Source organism: Gavia stellata, chromosome Z (assembly GCF_030936135.1).
Source record: "Gavia stellata isolate bGavSte3 chromosome Z, bGavSte3.hap2, whole genome shotgun sequence".
NCBI lineage: Eukaryota > Metazoa > Chordata > Aves > Gaviiformes > Gaviidae > Gavia > Gavia stellata.
The window spans coordinates 58,900,516-58,920,925 of record NC_082637.1 but is presented as its reverse complement, the minus strand read 5'-3'; the positions used below and the strand labels follow the sequence as shown (position 1 = coordinate 58,920,925).

The following is a 20,410-nucleotide window of genomic DNA, read 5'->3' as shown; positions in this document are numbered from 1 at the left end:
ATCAGGATCTTAGGATGCTGCTTAGCTGACTGTTTACTAGATCAGAACAGGTGGACATGCATCCTGCTGTGTAGGACACATAGGCCAAGGGTTCTACATGAGGTTTTGATGTGGCAAATACATATCTAAACTCACCAAAGGTGGGAGTGTGCTTTACCAGAAGCTTGATGCAGCTTTGGACTTCATTTGCTGGGCTGTGATTCAGGCTTTGTAGGAAACCTCATTCTTAAGTGGCAGACAGAGGCAACTGAAGGTCACAGTGGGCTTCTATTTACTATAATGGGAAGCCAGATACCCCAGCACACGTGGACACATGTCTGAGCGAAACCTGAATCTAGCCATCCCTGTTGGGAACTGGATTTCACCCTGGTGGTGAGAACTGCTCTCTCAGCCAGTCTAGTTCATTCAGGTGTAATCAGCAGATGTAATGACTTTGCTGGACGAAGGTAAATGGGTTGAAAATATAGCGCCATATTTTGAGGGCAGGGGGAACAAACTTGCAGTTTGTATTTTGTCTAAAAGAATCTCACCTACTGGTGTGTATTTTGGCTGCAACAGAAGACAAAGTTTATGTCACAGCAGCCAGGGGGAATAATTTGAAAGAAAATCAGGAATTTGAACAAAAACACTTGGACAAGATCTGATTCCTTTAGACATGATAAGTATCGGGGAAAAATTTGCATATGAAATTCCTTTGTTTAGTGAAGTCTTCATATAAATGCCAGCCTAGTCTTTCCTGACAAATTAGCGATTAAGTGTCTTGACTTCTGGACAGAGTGAGGAGTCCCATAATGATTGCTGTAAGGTTTTTTCCTTGATGGCAAATTCACCTTTTTCATGAGCCTTAAAATGGGGAAAAGACTTCTTGTATACCAGACATAAGCTTTGCATTAAAGTCTTGATGAAAAAGGTCTCTCTCCAGTGGTATTATTCTTAGTGCTGGTTCTAATGCTGAAGAGATGCTGCAAAAATGAGTGACCCGTTCCTGCTCCAGGACTGTATTCTGTGATTAGCTCCAGGTGTTTGGATGATGTGATAAAAATCATGCTGTGATTTAGAAACTCTGAAAGATCAGTTGTCCTGTCTGTTCAATCTAAATATGGCTCAGCCACAAATAGTACTACCAAAAAAACACTTGCAAAATTTCCTCAGGGCATGCCTATTTCAGGTAAACCTCTCACTGCTTCCTCTGACACCTGTGACTGAGGGGGGAAACTTCTGCAACATCGTCTGAGATCTGAGCACACGCATATGCAACCCTCTTGAAAGACAAGTGTGGGATGCTATTTGTCTGCAATATGAAATGAGATTTGTGCAAAAGAAATCCTTCAGTTTTCACTTAATTACCTTACCTGAAGCAATGGTGTGTGCAAACTTCCATCATCCTTTGCTTAATTAAGAATGCCCAAGATGTTCTTATTAATCTCTTTCTCTGCAAGTCATTCTTAAAAGTCCTAATCCTGTTCCATATAGCTTTTGCAGCAAATAACTTTGCATGTCAATATTTAGGAGAATTTTTTTCTTTTCTTTTTTTTTTAACAAGTAACAAATGGAGCACCACTCCTGCAAGTTGATTCTGTGAGTTTACGTTTTTTGTGTGAAAGCTGAGTTGATGTCAGTGAGCTATTGAAGGGTTAGGTCACAGGAGGTGGTGCTCCTGTGACAGGGGTCAGGCAGTTTAAGAATTTACTTTCCTTCAGTTCGGATGCAGTATCTGTTTGGGTATGTGCTCTTCACCGTTTTCCTTGCAAAATTCACTTCAGTCACTTTCAGTTGCCATTTAAAGCACTTATGAGGTCTCACAGAGTCATAGAGTATCTGAGGTTGGCAGGGATCCACAGGGGTTGTCTAGTCCAATCTCATTCTGAAACAGGGTGACCTACAGCAGGTTGCTCAGGGCTGTGGCCTATGAAGTTTCAAATATCTCTGCAGATGGAGACTCCACAGCCTCTTTCTGTAACCCCAATTTTTTTTTTCTTATGTTTAAATGGGATTCCCTGTATTTCAGTTTGTACACGTTATCTCTTCTCCTGTTACTGGGCACCAGTGAGAAGAGTCTGGCTCCCTCTTCTTCATTCCCTTTCATCAAGTATTTATGCACACTACTGAGATCCCCCTGAACCTTCTTTTCTCCAGGCTAAACAGTCCCAGCTCCTCGTATGAGAGATCCTCTAGTCTCCTGATTTTTTCATGGCCCTTTGCTGGTTCACTCCAGTAGCTCCAGATCTCTCTTCTATCTGAGAGCCCAGAACTGGGCACATCACTTCAAATTTGGTCTCACCAGGGCTGAGTAGAAGGGAAAGATTACCTCTCTCAACCTGCTGGCATCACTCTTCCTAATGCAGCCCAGGAAGCTTTTGACCTCCTTTGCTGCAAGGACACATTGCTGGCTCTTGGTTAGCTTGTTGTCCACCAGGAGCCCAAGGCATTTACTGCAAAACTGCTTTCCAGACAGCTGACCTGCTTTCCAGCTGTTTCACTGGGAAATATCTCCCACGTGGTCCCCAACAACTGAATTACTGATTTTCAGATGACTGATGTCAATTTAAACCAGCTAATCTCACATAAAAGTGTATCTGAGTGCGTTCATAGTATTTGGCGTAACACCTGATTGCCTAGCTCTTTAGCCCATATGGATCAAGGGAATGACTATTAGTTTGGCATGCTTGCCATGCCACTTGTCTTCTAAACAAACCACCTCTGAGGTGCTTTCCCTCATGGAAGTTTTTTATCCTTTGGGGGCAGGGCTGTTTATTATAGCCAGAAAGATGACAGTTTGCACATGTTGTCCTGCAGCTCTAGCCATTTCTGTGTTCTTCCTGTAGCCTTTTCTAGAGATGTTGGAAATAATGTTGATTGAAGCTCCTTATTTAATAGTGATTACTTTGGCATTCTCTGTCTTCTCTTTATGTCAAGGTAGATGTTATGGTTGCAAAGTGAAAGAAGACAAAAATACCTAGGCTTATCATATGAACAGAATCAGTAAGTGTGTCCTTCCCCGCTGTTTCCTTAGAAGCATCCCTGAAATTGAGATTTCTAATTCCTTTCCTAGCCCTGGTGTCATTTCTTTCTGGATATATCACCTGCCTGTTACATTAAAGACGCTCCAAAATCAATCTTCAGTTGCTCGACTGAGCTGATGGAGTTAAAACATTGTGTGGATGGCAGCTTGCCCCCTTCAGGACTGCAAACCAATTGTGTCACCATCATGCAAGTCTACAGAGGTAGTCTGTTCGTCTTGCTGCCGTGCTTCTCCCGCCAATGTCAGGTAACCCACCCGGTCAGGCTGGGTGCTTTCCCCACCTCCTGCCTCTGTGGGGAGTGTGTCTTCTCCTCAGTGCAAGTAGAAAGCTTTCCAGATGCAGAGTGAGTGGAAGAAGGTCCTGAGTGTAGAGAAGGAGAAAGCTGGCAGCATGGTGGTTTTCCCACATTCTTCCAGGGCTGACTTTCTCTTGTGCTTTCTCTTGTGCTTTCTCTAGGAGCTACCAAAGACATGGGGAAGATGCTGGGTGGGGATGAGGAGAAAGACCCAGATGCTGCCAAGAAAGAAGAGGAACGACAGGAAGCCCTCAGGCAAGAAGAGGAAGAGAGGAAAGCCAAATATGCCAAGATGGAGGCTGAAAGAGAAGTTATGAGACAAGGGATTCGAGACAAGGTAGGGATCTGTCTTTCACCACACACTTGGCCACTCATAATGATCAGTGGAGAACTACTGTTTTCACCTGATTTGTGACCAGTTCCCTGAGCACCTGCGTAGAGCCAGGTAATTACTTTGCCACACTGAAATTTCTAATCTTGTGCACTGTCCCTTGAGCTCTATCCCTGTTTAAACACACCTCCCACACTGAAAAGCCCTGCTAAATTGAAATAGCGAGTGAAGATGAGGGGAGAAAAATATCTATTTTTCTAATCATCTCTTAAATGCTTACATTATTTTAGATGTTAGAGGCTTCTCTGTCCCTATGTGGGTGCTTTCCGAACTTGCATTTGTGGTTTGTAAGAAGGGTCATAATTCAGCGCGTTTCTGAGAGATACAGTCCAAGTACCTTCTGTATTGCTTCCAAGGCTTGCTTTGTGTTGACAGGTGAAATGTGACAAATCTACTCTACTTTTCATATTCAGGCTTCCACTAGTCACAGGGGATTCATCTGAAAGAAAGAGAGTTTCATTAATCTGAGGGACTTAGCCATTGGGAAGTACTCTCTTCTACTTATGTTGACTATAATGATACAATTTGACATGAGAAGGAAACAAATAATTGTGAGAATTCAGAACGAGATTGAAAAGAAATGTACAAAACAAACCTTTACTAGGGAAATGAGCTTAATTTAAGGTAGCTGAACCCATTGTTACCATACATTAGCTTTTAGGGATTGATGTGTGGAGGGAGAAGGCAGTTCATGTGTAGGATGCATACAGCCTGAGCTTGGATGAAACATCCAGCCAATGAGGATTTCCTTGGGATACTGTTAGCTACCTAGACTTTGCTGAGTCAGGCTGAGTGCTGGGTAGTGAAGTCTCTTGGAAATGCATCGACTCCTGAGCAATATGGTGAAGCGTTGGCTCTGCAGAGAGTAAACGGATACTTGGAGGGATACAGGGATACTTTGACCTCAGTCTAAGCTCTGTATTACAGCTTTTCTGGTGATGTGGTGGGTTACCTTTGAGATTAGCAACAGGAAGTCCTGCTTTGAGGAGTGCACCCAACTTGTGAAAACACAGGAGCTCAGTTCCCTGTGGTTTTCTTTCTGCTAGGGATAATCCCAGGTAGCATGCATTTGAAAGATGAAGCTGATTTCTGCAGAATCAGAAAAGACAGATAAAGCTGTAGAAAGAAGCTGTATTTTTTTTTTTAAGTTTAAGAGTTCCATGGAAGAGAGAGATTTCTTTGTCCTGACAAAGAGATGGATTTGATGATATGCAAGACTCTGTCTTCAAGTATTGTGAATTGGTGGCTGGAAATGTGAAACAAATGTTGAAAGACTAGAAAAAAGAGCTGAATTATTTCCTCAATTACTAGTTTATTTAGAAATTACCTTCATTTCTTCACCCATTCCAGTAAAAGCAGAAATACAAAGAAGGAGAAAACTGAAACAAAGATTCTGTCTGGTATGTATACATACACAAGTGGTTGTTAGCAGGTATGAATTAAATCCAAGAAGTTTTAAGTATTAGAGCGCTCCCGATCATATTTGCTCATTTCATAGAAACATAGAATCACAGAATCATTTAGGTTGTAAAAGACCTTTAAGATCATCCAGCCCAACTGTTAACCTAACACTGCCAAGTCCAGCACTAAACCATCACCCTAAGTGCCTTATCCACATCTCTTTTAAATACCTGCAGGGATGGTGACTCCACCACCTCCCTGGGCAGCCTTTTCCAACGTCTCACAACTCTTTCAGTGAAGTTTTTCCTAATAGCCAATCTAAACCTCCCCCAGCGCAACTTGAGGCCATTTCCTCTTGTCCTGTCGCTTGTCACTTGGGAGAAGAGACCAGCACCCACCTCTCTACAACCTCCTTTCAGGTATTTGTAGAGAGTGACAAGGTCTCCCCTGAGCCTCCTTGTCTCCAGGCTAAACAGCCCCAGCTCTCTCAACCGCTCCTCATAAGAGAAATTAACTCACATAAAACAGTAAGAAATGAACATGTGAGTTGAGTGAATGAGTAGGAACAGATTATTTATGCAGAATACAAGTTTGAAAGTGTGTGTCCTGGGTCATGAACCCACAGTCACAAAGTTACTCTCTTAGTGCAGCTGCAGGATGTTAGGGAAACAAGCCAGGGAATCATGGCTTCATCAGTTAGTTAATATGGCTCTAGGTGACACCTACAGAAAGGACAGGCTTATCATACTAGTTTTGGACTTTTTGCCTTGGCTCTTCAACAAGTGTGATGAATACAATCTTTTGTTTAGGGCTTCAGGAAATGTGGGAGCTATGGCAGAGCTTGAAAGGGATGATGACAGATACCAGCATGTGCTAAGTTCAGGTTTTAAATCCAATCTGTTAAATTGAGATACATATGCCCTCAGCCATCCATGGCAGCTGGGTACAGAAATGACGTGGGGAAAGGGTATAATCAATTATGCAGCAATCAAATACTTTTTCATTAAAAATACGCAGCATTTTCATTTGGAAATTAATTTTTAAGGATGACATTTGGGCATGGCATTTTGAAATAACTGGACCACCAGTTGTCTGCCGGCTCCTACCCAATATTAAAGTCCAGCATCTGATACTGAAAATGGATTGAAAGAATGTAAGGAACATAACTGGGGTATATTCCAGATTCCTTCTACCCCAAGGTGCATGTACGCAGCTTGCTTTCTGATCTGATCTGGGCTTGGTCTCAACACTATTGCCCCACAGACCTTCTGAGCCCTGCCACAGCTGTCTCTGGGGAGAGGTGTCACAACCTGATCAACATGGGCAAGGCTGCCAAGAGGCCTTCAGTGCCCCTATGCCTGGTAGGTCAGGGTCTGTTGCCAGCGCCCCAGTGGTGAGGCTGTGGATAGCTAATAACCCTGTTACCTTGCTAACACCAAGTACTATCACCTCGCCATGCTGTAACAGCCGTATTGTTTCCAGTGCTCTTGGGTGGAATACTGCCTTCTGTAAAGAGATGACCTTGTTTGTGTTACATACCTGCATACCTCAGCAGTGAAAGCTAATTATTTTCTTCCTGAAATGATCCAAAATTACTTATTTATATAATTAATTATTTCCACCACTGTGGTAGAACCCAGGCCTGAGAGAGCCCTAGTACATGCTCTGTAATTAACACTCTACCTGGCTGCTAGGTCTTGGCTGCTAGTGAGACAATGCCTTTAGTCTGGCTTCCTGCAAATCTTGCACATGCTTTAGAGGGTCAACATTGCCGAGCCCCTGCTCAAAAGTAGCAAGAGCTCAAGGCTATCCTTACAATGGTGGGTTTGAACCAAAAAGGAGATAAGCATGGTCCTCTGTCCAAATGGCTTGGCTTCAAGACAGAATTTAGATTTTAATTTAGGCCATGCTTGAGCTGGATTATGAACTGCGTCAGTAGCTATTATATACGCAGTTCTCAGAGTGGCCCAGGTGGTCTTTGACGAGTCTTATGTGCTGTGGGGAATAAAACAGAAGTTTAGTTATGTTGATAAGGATTCCTGCCCTCCAAATTGAAAATGAAATCTGCCTGAGAAGAATGGAAAAGTGGCAAATGGAAAACTCAAATGCTGGAATAATTAAAGTTGTCTCTACAATTGTAGTTGTTCCTGTGGGGTGCTGTGTAAAGATTGTGTCACAGTGCTTATTTGCATGGTCGTAAGTATATGCTTCTAGGAACCTCATCTCTCCCACTGCACAAGGCAAGGTCAACTGTTTTCTTTATAAGCAGATGTTCAGTATTTCACCTCTGTCACGCCTCACAATGTGTGTTCTCAAGCTCATTTATTATGCACTATCCAAATTATGACAGCAATATAATGAATTTCCTCATTTGAGGATTTAATTCTTTATTATTATTATTAAGATTTTACTAACATAGTTAATGAGTTCATCCCAAGCACAGTTTCTTCTGAGATTTATCTGGGTGGGGGACAAAGAGTTTTGCTGATATTTTTCTGTTTGCAAAGTACAAAAGCAGAAGGGTCATTATATAATTAAAATCTTGGTGGCAGAAGAATGTTTACATCTTGTTGCACCAGAGAACCTTGATGGCACAGTAATAAATGCTCAGGACTTCCTTGTCCCTTTTCTGGCAATAGGGAAATGGTGAAGTCTGGGGTTTGATGTTTGTTCCTGCAGGCAGCATATCACACAGCAGGAGAATGTGCAGTCCTTGTTCTCTTTAAGTGTGAGTACTTCTGTCTCTGGATGTGTGCCATTAACTCTTCCCATTTTTCTTATTGGCCTGTTAAATACTTCAAGTGGTTAGGCAGTAAGATTCTCCGCAGTATTTGGAATTGTCCATGTCCCAGGAAACCCATGAAAACTATTCAGTTCTTTGTAGATATGCAAGATGTAATTTCCAGGTCTTCAATGATTTAAGGTAGGTGGTATTGGAATTTACTTCTAGAAAAGTGAGAACATTTGGGTTGCTGGCAATGGGAGAAGTCCTAAGTTAGGACCTTTGCTCTCTCCAGTAGGAAAGTGTTCTCATAATGCTGCTTTTTTCTTTTTTTTTTTTTTTAATCTGATTGCTGAACACACTTTTGGCACTAAATCACTAGACAAAAAGGCAATCAGGATGTATAGCTGCAATCCTAGATTATTCTGTGAGATAATCAACATGCAACATCACGTAATTATTTACTGTTAATATTTCATTCGCATATCTAACTGGTGCATAACTGTGAAAATCCTGTCTTAGGGCAGAAAAAATACCAGAACGCGAATTAACTCTGTTCTCCAGCAATATACCTTTGAAATTAAGGGCCAAGGTCAGGAGTGCAAACTTAACTTTGGTAAAACTTTGTTGGTATAAAACAGCTTCACAATGTTAGCTAAACTCTTTGGTGTTAGTACATCTATGGGATGTTTCATTCTTGTCTAACTTCAGATGCAGATATTGGCAAAGGCTTTAAATATTGCTGTACAAAGGAATGAAATTTCACTGCCTGAAAATGCAATTTTGAAGGTGTAGTCTTCCTTGCGAGGAAGAAATATATAGTACATTTTTCACTGGAGACTATTGACAAGTGAAAAAAGTGCAGAAATCATGTTCTTTGCATGTCAAAAGGTGAAGGATCTCAAACAAAGAAAAGATTTTCCTCAGCAATGAATCACGTTCTGTAATTTATATGATAAAATTCGTATCTCAATGAACAGAAACATTCTATCTGATATCTTCCCTTTTAAATCATTGATATTAAACCACTGATGTGAATCTTTATCCAACACTTGTAACCTAATGAAGCTGCGGCTACTGTTCAGCGAGTGGGCCTTAAAATAGATTTTCAGAGATGTATATGTATTGTGCAGGTGGAGAGGTATCATTACCTTGACTCTTTTCCTACTTTCACAGTGGCTTTTGATAATTCAGGATAAAAGAAAAAAATTCCTTGCTTAGTTTAGTTCAGTGCAGATACTCTTTGTGCTATAGACCAAAGAGTGTTTACAACTGGGTCACAGGCCCTCTGGCTATGAGAAAGCAAAAGGCCTAGCTATGACACTCCCAGTGTGATGCTTTGCAAGACAGGGATTATATTGTGCCTTCCAAGAAGTGGGCTCTGGAGTGGGTGGGAACAGTCGTAACGCCAGTAATGGCAACAACCGAGAAGAATTGCACTCTCTGCAAGAATTAAATCACGGGCTGTTCTGGGTGAAGAAGGCTACAAGGGCAATGTCCTGTGGTGTTTACTGTGTTCTGGACAGATTTGATTTATTGGTTATTGAGGAAAGTGGAAGCTGGCATAAGCCCAAGGAGAGTTGGAAGAAGGAAAGGACATTTGCAGGGTGATTGAAGAGCACTATTAGCCCACAGATCATTTTCATATTGGTATTTGGAGACATCCAAGGCCATAAAGTGATTTGACCTGGACAAGACTTCTGAATTCCTGCCAGAACTTGTCCCCCAACCAGTTGTACGCAAGGATGTCTTGACTGGCCTGTGTTGCCTCTGAGCTAGATTCTTGAGTTTCCGTATCAGTTTTCTCCATAACTTAGAGTACAGATCTTTAGCATCAAACTTATTTCTGTACTGCAGCCCTTTGCAATTTTACTAAATGACCCACTTCTCTAACTTCCAACCTTTGGAAATTCTAGTCAGGTTTAATTTTGTGCTTTGCCTCTCCAAAAAAGGTCCCCTTGTCTGCAAGGCAGCAACTGTCTTTTGTGAAAAGGTGAACTGATCTCCTCAAGTAAGAGGAAACACAACTACAAGGCCAAAGGTTAACAAAGTTATGCCTAAGTTCAGCGGTCTCTCTTGAAAGTTGAGAGAGAGAACAGTGCCTTCCCATATGTGCTTTTCAGCAAGGAACAGGGCTTGATGTACCTGCTATGGACCTCCAAGGCCATTATTAAACACAGTTGTCTTCAAAGTGATTTTAGGGAATCTGTTCCTACCTAACCCCTGTAATTTCATCTTTATATTCCCTTGGAAGTCCCAGGATATGCAGCATGTCTTGGTCTTTGTGAATCTAACCACCTACATGTACAGAATTTTCTAGGTGGTTTAAATGAAAGCGTGTATGCCAGGTCTTGCCTTTTGGCATTAAACTAACAGAGCTTCCCTGATGGGAAAAGCTGCAGGGATTCCTTCCTGCACTGTAGCTTTACGCCATTTTTAAAATTCAGAAAAGGGAGGCAAACTATTGGAGCTCAGAAGTAAACTGACATCTTTTTCATCTGCTTCCATAATAGTTAAGAGGTTCAATTATTTAGCAGAACTCATCACTTTCAGTTTCCAGCTGCTGGTTCTCCCACTAATACCTTTTGGGGGTCATTAGTCAGCTTCTTTGTGCAGCTCTGCCTTGCTCTAACTTCGTTTCTACATTTCACACTAATCCAAATCTACACCAGTAGATGTCACTTTGGATACTTGCTAATGAGATCCCATTGATGCTTCTGGAGTTACTGAAATGTCTCTTGAAATGCAGCCTTTTTTACTGTTATGCGCTGACTAGGGTGTCTTGTAGAGTCATTCAGCTGAAATCCTCACTTAAACAACTTTTGTCTCACTGAGTTGGCTGGCAAAACCTATGCACATTGCTGGCATGGGACTGAGCAGATTTACCCACTCAGGACTGGGTGCAAAATGAACGCAGTAGATGACATACAGTGATTAGTGCTGGAATTTAGCTAGGAAGGACATCTGAATGGTGTCTCAAGCCCTCCTGGCTGTGACTTACTGAAAATCCAAGCATTTGGCTCACCTACTTGGAAAGACAAGAAATATGGACCTCAACCAATGGCGTTTTGCAAGTTCTCTTCCTGTACCATTGTAACTGAGCATCTGTGTCTAAACAGCCAGACATTACTACTCTGCTGGAGGTGCTGTTCTGCCACCTCACAGTCCAGTCTACACTTCTGGCCCTCATACCAGGGTGCCCCATTACCAGAAGATCTGTTTGGAAACTAATATCCAAAAATTTTAATTGACAAATTCTTCTGTTTTCATAATAAGGAACTCTTCAGTACAGCCTTCCCTCACGCCATCAGTTATTTATTTATGTTACCACCCAGAGGACAAGAAAGGTGGGAAGGCAGTAACTATTTGTAATTTATTGTCCGATCACACAGTACAGCCTCCCTCTCTTTCCCTTGTGCCTTTTTTTTCCTGGTTCAATTGCTGTTTTAGGCCTTTTCCTTTTTTTCAGAGCTAGCATAAACATTGCAGAGCAAGAATATGTGATCTATGAAGCACTGCTTTATTTCTACAGCGCGTCATACTATAGGGAAACAGTATACACAGCCATTGTATATGACCAAATTTGTGTGCATTTACACACAGAGAAATGTATATACAGAGTTTGAACATATTTTCTTTAATAAGAAGGATTTTTTTCTTTGCATATAGGAGAAGATGAATGCAAAGGGAATGTCTGCATCATGGACAAAGTCTTACTTCATTCCAGTTTCAGTGGCAGCCTGCATTCACTCTTCACCATGTCTAGTCCACAGCTTGAGAAAGTCTGTGAGGGACCTGCCTTTCTTCAGGGGGCTAGCAATGGTTTAACACCTGCATAAAGAGGCTATGTTTCTTGTTCACATCAGCCAGCGCGACCAAGCTGCACAGAGGAAGGGCTTTTTCCCCAGAGATCTCCAAAATGTGATTTTTAAATTATTATTATTTTATTTAATCATATATATATTATACATGTTATATATTAATTATATGACTTATATAATGTATAGCATACTGTATAATATAGTATATATTACTTTTATAATTTAATTACTATTGTAATTATTAATAATTTTTACTTAGCATTACTGCTTCTGATGTACAGGTGGAGAAATTGAGCAACTTGCCCAAAATCATGCAGTGGTTGAGTAGGGAATTGATTTACTGACCTGGAGGCCTAGGGATAGTCTGGCTTTTGTGCAAATGGGATTTCTTCTCCTCCTGAAAACCTGGGCACCTCCACAGGCAGCAGGCCATGACAGAAGTTTAGGACTTAAAAGTGAAAACCATCCAGAACCTGTATGACCCACATTCCCATTGCTACTGATCTCTAGACGTGGCTGCCATGCCCACACCCTTCCACTTTCTTTAGCCAGTAGAACCAAAACCACATGGAATCATTTCTTGGCTAAATCCCAAAAAGGGCATGAATGCATTGCTCTGCATTGAGAGACAGAACAGCTTATTTGCTGCTTTGCTGCTTTGGGGAATAAAATATTCTTTTCTTAATGGAAAAACCCCTTAGTCAGGATGGTATAAAATTTGGCTAAGTCGTTGGAGGAGCTCTGAGTTTTTTCCAAGACATCCTCCCCAAATCTTTTGATTCATCTCATCTTTAAAGGGAGACAGTTCTGTCCTGGTTCATGCTGCTTGTGTCAACCTCAAAATGCAGACAATGGCATGAAAGTAATTTGATCAGTACCATTGCCTGTAATAACTACAGCTACACCATTTTTTTCATGTAACTTCTTTTTTTTTCCTAGCTTAAAAATCAGATGCAAGGGGGAGGGGTTGTACAGTTGTTGGTTCTTTCTATGTCAAGCAAATTCAAGGACTGTGAAGGTCACCGAAGATGATTTAAAGGTTTGTTCCCTTTTTGCTGCAGCCAAAGAGCTCCCATTACTGCTTAAAATCAGACATTAGCCACATTATGTCTCTTACATTGGCAGTTTGTTGTCTGAGTCTTGAACGATCAGATATCTCACCAGGACTTAATGAGACCAGTGGAGTTACGCCTGCTTGAGAATGCAGCCTGATGCCTTCACGGCTCAGCTAGCAGATGCATCATTCTTTTCTGTTAAAAGTCATCAGAGCCATGCTCAGCCTTTGAAATGCTGCTGCTTCCTTAGAGCAAGATGTGACTTTGTGCTGGCCTCACCACGAAGCATTTTTTCTGACTTTGCTGTCAGTTTCATCAGCCTGGGATTTAAGACTGTCACCCCACATGCCTGAAAAAAGAAGGGCTGATACAAGGCCAGATCTGAGTTCATGCATGGGACAGGGTGATAAAGTCTGGGCCATCCTTTACTTGTAGCACTTGTGTAGCCTTTGCCTGCTGTGTGTCTTTGTTCCCCATGGATGTTTGTTGCTTATGGTTAAGCTGGGAAAAGAAGGGTTTGCATGCCCCATTCCTAGTGAGTGCCAATTCATATGGCCTTCCTGAGGGTCTCAGACAGGCTTCAGTTCCTTTACTCACTGACCAGTTTTGAGGCAGCCATGAGTAGAGCTGACTTAATCACAGAATCACAGAATCACTAAGGTTGGAAAAGACATGTAAGATCATCAAGTCCAACCATCAACCAAAAAAACCACCACTATGCCCATTAAGCCATGTCCGACAATGCCACATCCACATGTTCCTTGAATACCTCCAGGGAGGGTGACTACCACTTCCCAGGGCAGTCTGTTCCAGTGTGTCACCACTCTCTCAGTAAAGAAATTTTTCCTAGTATCCAGCCTAAACCTCCCCTGGTGCCACTTGAGGCTATTTCCTCTTGTCCTGTCACTCGTCACTTGGGAGAAGAGACCAACACCCACCTCTCTGCAACCTCCTTTCAGGTAATTGTAGAGAGCAACAAGGTCTGCCCTCAGCCTCCTCTTCTGCAGACTGAACAACCCCAGTTCCCTCAGCCGCTCCTCATAACACTTGTGCTCCAGACCCCTCACCAGCTTCGTTGCCCTTCTCTGGACACACTCCAGCACCTCAATGTCCTTCTTGTAGTGAGGGGCCCAAAACTGAACACAGTATTCGAGGTGTGGCCTCACCAGTGCCGAGTACAGGGGCATGATCACTTCCCTACTCCTGCTGGCCACACTATTTCTGATACAGGCCAGGATGCCATTGGCCTTCTTGGCCACCTGGGCACACTGCTGGCTCATCTTCAGCCGGCTGTTGACCAACACCCCCAGGTCCTTTTCTGCGGGGCAGCTTTCCAGCCACTCCTCCCCAAGCCTGTAGCATTGCATGGGGTTGTTGTGGCCAAAGTGCAGAACCCGGCACTTAGCCTTATTGAACTTCATACAATCGGCCAGAGCCCATTGATCCAGCCTGTCCAGATCCCTCTGCACAGCCTTCCTACCCTCGAGCAGATCAACACTCCCTCCCAACTTGGTGTCATCTGCAAACTTGCTGAGGGTACACTGGATCCCCTCATCCAGATGATCAATAAAGATATTAAACAAGACCATCCCCAAAACTGAGCCCTGGGGGACTCCGCTTGTGACCGGCCGCCAGCTGGATTTCACTCCATGCACCACAACTCTCTGGGATCAGCCATCCAGTCAGATTTTTACCCAGCAAAGAGTGCACCTGTCTAAGCCACGATTTGCCAGCTTCTCCAGGAGAATACTGTGGGAGACAGTGTCGAAGGCTTTACTGAAGTCCAGGTAGACAACATCAACAGCCTTTCCCTCATCCACTAGGACCGTCACCTGGTCATAGAAGGAGATCAGGTTGGTCAAGCAGGACCTGCCTTTCATGAACCCGTGCTGGCTGGGCCTGATTCCTTGGTTGTCCGGCACGTGCCCTGGGAGCGCCCTCAAGATGAACCTCTCCATAATCTTCCCCGGCAACGAGGTCAGGCTGACAGGCCTGTAGTTGCCCGGATCCTCCTTCCAGCCCTTCTTGTAGATGGGCGTCACATTGGCAAGCCTCCAGTCATCCGGGACCTCCCCTGTTAAGCAGGACTGTTGATAAATGATGGAGAGCGGCTTGGCAAGCTCCTCCGCCAGCTCCCTCAGCACCCTTGGGTGGATGCCATCAGGCCCCATAGACTTGTGAGTGTCCACGTGGCATAGCAGGTCGTTAACTGCTTCCTCCTGGATCATGGGGAGTTTCTTTTGGTCTCCATCCTTGTCTTCCAGCTCAGGGAGCTGAATACCCTGAGGATGCCTGGTCTGGCTGTTAAAGACTGAGGCAAAGAAGGCATTAAGTACCTCACCTTTTCCTCATCCTTCGTGACACTGTTCCCCCCCACATCCAGTAAAGGATGGAGATTCTCCTTGGCTCTCTTTTTGTTGTTAATGTATTTATAGAAGCATTTTTGCTATCCCTTATGACCGTGGCCAGGTTGAGCTCTAGCTGGGCTTTCGCCTTTCTAATTCCCTCTCTGCATGACCTAACGAGATCCTTGTACTCTTCTTCAGTTGCCTGCCCCTTATTCCAAAGGCGATAAATTCTCTTTTCTTCCCTGAGTCTCAGCAAAGCTTCCTTGTTCAGCCAGGCCGGTCATCTTCCCTGCCGGCTTTTCTTACAGCACATGGGGACAGCCTGCTCCTGTACCTTCAAGATTTCCTTCTTGAAGAACGTCCAGCCTTCCTGGGCCCCTTTTCCCTTCAGGACTGTCTCCCAAGGGACCCTCCCAACCAGTGTCCTGAACAGGCCAAAGTCTGCCCTCTGGAATTCCATCGTAGTGGTAAATCTTACCGGACTTCAGTGCAACGTGCCCTGTCCAGGGCTCCAGGCCAGGGCAGCCCTCTTGCTGATGTAGGAGAAGGGCTGTGGCCTTCCTTTGACCATGTCAGAGTTTGGGGAAGACAGACTGGCTGCTGCTGCAGGAGAAGTAGGGTATCTGGGGAAGCATCTGGCCTTTCATAATTTCCATTGGATATGGTTATCCAGGGTTCCCTCCTTTTTCTTTTACAGAATCACAGAATCACTAAGGTTGGAAAAGACCTCTAAGATCATCAAGTCCAACCATCAACTAGCACCACCACGCCCATTAAACCATGCCCCGCAATGCAATGTCCTGCATGGGAAGGACAGCATGCACTTAGTGTCAGGGTTATCCCTGTCCTGAAGACATTGCTAGACAGATGTGCCAAAGTGAAAGGAAAGGCAGATGCAGAGAGGGGGTGTGGTGTGGGCTAGGTGTATGATAGGGCCTAGGTCACAGACTGGTGGGTGGTTTCCTCCATCCTGCTTTAAAAATTGGTTTATGATACAGCAGGTCCTTGTCTGGCTCCTTTACTCAGCCATGTTGCCTTTAGCTGGGAGGTAGAACATTTTAGGAAGATGGTATCACAGCTAAGATAAAAATACACTGTGGTAGAGAAGAGTTGTTAATGATTCTGCTATAGATTGCTATCCTAATGATGACAGCAGAACTTAAATTTGTCATGCTTCCTGTCACTTGTGCCACACTGTTCATTTAAGGAGCCATCCCACTGTGAAGACCATCACAGAGCATAGCAAGAACAGGTACAAGCTTCTTTTGTCTATTATGTCCCTTATCGAATTTGGATTCACCACCCCCCTCTGCTTCCCACCCCCAGAGGAAAAAAAAAATAGAAAACCAATTAATTCAGAGACACAGTAGGTTGCTGATTATAAGCTTAAACACGATAATACATGCATGGATTTTTTTTCCACTTAAAAAAACATCCAAAATATTAGCTACAAATTAAAGTAACTGTCAATTTTATTTAGAACTCTTAAACTGCAAAGAAGTGTCCTACAATATTTAACTTGTTTAAATGCAGACTTACAGATTAATACAGGAACAATGATACTGTTACGCTAATCACAACATTTTTCATGTTTTCCACTAAAGGCTGATTTCACTTTCTTTTGCTTCTGTAAGAGCTGATGTGCTCTGATTCTTTGTTCTGAATGCAAGGTTGTTTTGCCATGGATATTGCACATACTGTAAACGCGGAAGCTTTGCAATGCTTTCTGTGTGGATAGTTCAACCTGTTTTGTTTGTGTATGTGTGCATGGGATGGTTTTTTATAGTTTATTTGACCCAAGATATCAGTCTGTCTGCTCCATGGCTGCTTTTCACACAGCCTGTAGGTGGTTTTTCTTTCTTGAAACAATATCACTAAATGTCAAGTGATAAGAAAATATCAGAACCTGATATTGTATGTAATATCTTCTTATGCGATTAGAAACATTCACTATATGTGAAATGGAGTTGACAATATTTTCTCTGTCCTTTGACTCTTTAAGTCATAACTTAAAAAAAAAAAATAATTTAAAAATTAACTTATGCAAGTTAAAGGAGCAAAATGCAAAAGTCAAGCCAAGATTTAAAGGCATTCCCTTGATAAAAAAGGAACTTAAATGTGTGTGCAAATGATCTCTGCCACCTGTTCCCGAGGCTAGTTGTGCAGCTGCCAGTCACTCCTAGTCCTCAGCACCTTTCTGGACAGCAGGCTTGTGTCTGACATGAGCTGTTGGATTCTGTCAAATTCAGGAGTGGATTACTATTGGCAGAGCCTAAACAGAACAGAGGCTCCGGTGATACCTCTGAGCCTTACAATCCGGAGATGTAAAGTACCTATAGTTGTACTTCAAACCATGGGCTTGATACCGTGGTCTCCTTTACTCCATGTAAGGTTAGGAATGTGAGCTGCTTCCATGTCTCTGCAGTTTCCTGGCTGCTAGCGAGCAGTTCCTGGCTCTCCTTTGTGCTCTGTATAGAAACACTAATAGTGATTATAAACGAATTTAAACACAGTGCTCTGCCAAACAGCTTTGTCCCTAATCAGCCAGACTATTTTCACCCTGCTTGGCCCCTGCCCAGGGCTCTGTACATACAAATGTCCACACTGCTCTGGTGCAAGGAAGCAGCTTGGACAACATGCCACCAACTTGCTGTGCCTGTGGTCTAGACTGTCTAGGAACAGAAATGTTCTCTACTAGTGCGCAGAGAGCCTCTAAGGTCAAACCCTAATCAACTCTTTCCTGTCATCAATGTGTTGAATTCCCCACCTGTCCTCTGACATGGTGAGTTGCCTGCGCTTTCTGAGGCAGCTCTGAGTCAAATGATCCCAAATACTTCTGATAGCACGATACTCTCATGCTTCATGTACAAATGGGCTGTGAATTGGTGTCTCCTATGGCTAACTACATTGCAACACAGAACTGCACAGCCAGCTCTTCAAGGATGTAAAATACTTACCTAGAAAGTGTAGGAAAAAATCTTTATCATGGGAAACTTCAAGTGAAATGAAGTATGATGCACAGCTGCTACTGCCAGTATTAAAAGCATCCTCAGAAATATTCTTCCTAGCTCAAGATGTGTTGCTTTCACAGGGGAATTCTACATTAGACCTCATCTTGACAGGTAAGTAGGAATCAATCTCAAGTGGATGATTCCCAGATGCAACTGATCATAGCTTGAATATATTTGCAAAGCTAAGTTTAAATAAGCAGATAACAACTATTTGGTACTGCTGATGGGTGGCTTTAGAAAGTTCAAAACAATAGTGTGCTAAAGGAGGTAGATCATATTTAACCAGAAAAACATAATTAATAATGTGAAACTGTTGAATGAAGTTTATCGGGTGCATGCCCACATTATAGAAAAAATCCTGACATCCTTGGAGGGAACAAAAATCAGCATCAAAAATAGAAAACACTGCAATGAAGAAATTGTGGAAGAATAATACAGTCAAGGTGGTAATAAGTATCAGAATTTATAAAGGAAGAAAAAGAGCAGAAGCAGAACTTTAGAACTGGCAGAATTAAAGGCAATAAAACTATTATTTTTTTTAAAAAAATGCACCAAGAAATAATACTTCCAATAATATTGATCCACTATTAAATGAATTCTGCACAACTGTTAATAATGTTGAAAAAAGTTTTCTGGGTACAGGAGATGCCAGCAACGCATATGAGAAGAAAATTTTAAGAAATCATTCACAGACAAAGATGATGCTAGATAACAGGTCTGATGTGAAAAGAGCAAACTTAAATGACTTATACTGTAGATACTAGAGATCTGGCCAGTTAGGTGGATACATCAGAAAAACAAATACAGATAAGATAATACCAGTGAGCCTGCATTTGACAATCTGAGGTTGGAAGACAGAACTGATTCATGTGTGCAGTTAGAAGTTTGGTTCATAATATAACAGGACATTCTTAGGCCTGGCACAATATCACTTCTGAATTGTTAGCCTTACAGACATATCAAATGGATAAAGGTTTTGCAAACAGAATCCTTGCCAAATAGGTGGTTTCTAAGTCTTGTGAATTATTAGGCCCTAGACCTAATGAATGTTTTTATTAAGGAGATAAAGACAGTTGTGTATAGAAAGAATATAAAAACTATTTCCTTTTCTGCAGGCCAGATTAAGAGCAATAAATAACATCCCATGAAAAACTCGCATGAATCATCATGTAACAATGCTGTGGGCAGAGTTCATTTCAGCCATCAACCCTGTGGTTCAGTGATAGAAATAAAGGAAGATCCAATTCTTTCAAAAATTGCAGCTTTACTCAGAACCATTGTTGAACCTTATTAAAATAATTTTTTAAAAAAAAGAAAGAAAAGGGAAAAAAGGCATTTGATGATAAAAATATGTTTCCTATGGTTGAAATTTGCTTTGCATTCTCTCAAACAACTAAAGGCAAGAATGAAACACCTAATTGTGTTTTGGATTATATTAGGGTAGGAGCACAGCTCTGCTTGCTAATGTCTCCACTTTACTTAGCTACCCCTAAGCCATTGATGCTGCCAGAATTGAATCACCAAGTTATCTGAAATCTGAATGGATTTCAGGTTGCTTTCCTTCCCCTTTCCTGGCAGGAATGAGGAGAGGAAGGGGAGTAAAAGCTTGCAACCTCCTTGCACCAAATTCTTCCCCTCTCCCAGAGGAACTGATAGCTGCAGTATGAATTTTAGAAAAAATTTATGCTGACTGCCTGAAGTGTATCATCTCTGATTTGGTCCATGGAGCATTACAGACCTGAACCAAAATCACTGTTAATGGAGAAGAATGTGTGCCATGGGTAGCTCTGAAAGTCCTATCAACCGATTGTCAGAGAAGAAAATGTTGCTGAAAACAATGCTCACAGAATCACAGAATCATTAAGGTTGGAAAAGACCTGTAAGATCATCAAGTCCAACCATCAACTAACACCACCATGCTCATTAAACCATGTCCCACAATGCCATGACCACAAGTTCCTTGAACAGCTTCAGTGATGGTGACTCCACCACTTCCCTGGGCAGTCTGTTCCAGTGCTTTACCACTCTCTCAGTAAAGAAATTTTTCCTAATATCCAGCCTAAACCTCCCCTGGCACAACTTGAGGCCATTTCCTCTTGTCCTGTCGCTAGTCACTTGGGAGAAGAGACCAACACCCACCTCTCTGCAACCTCCTTTCAGGTAATTGTAGAGAGCAACAAGGTCTGCCCTCAGCCTCCTCTTCTGCAGACTGAACAACCCCAGTTCCCTCAGCCGCTCCTCATAACACTTGTGCTCCAGACCCCTCACCAGCTTCGTTGCCCTTCTCTGGACACGCTCTAGCACCTCAATGTCCTTCTTGTAGTGAGGGGCCCAAAACTAAAC

The 20,410-nt window shown here is 42.6% G+C and overlaps 1 protein-coding gene across 1 annotated transcript in view; it reads left to right on the top strand.

Moving 5' to 3' along the window:
- The first annotated feature begins 3,261 nt into the window (after nucleotides 1-3,261).
- Nucleotides 3,262-20,410, top strand: part of CPLX1 (complexin 1) — a 38,100-nt gene continuing 20,951 nt past the window's right edge. Inside the window, exons 1-2 of the mRNA XM_059834028.1 lie at nucleotides 3,262-3,268; nucleotides 3,480-3,655. Of these exons, the coding sequence (XP_059690011.1) occupies nucleotides 3,262-3,268; nucleotides 3,480-3,655 (183 nt within the window). The remainder of the gene's footprint in view (nucleotides 3,269-3,479; nucleotides 3,656-20,410) is intronic.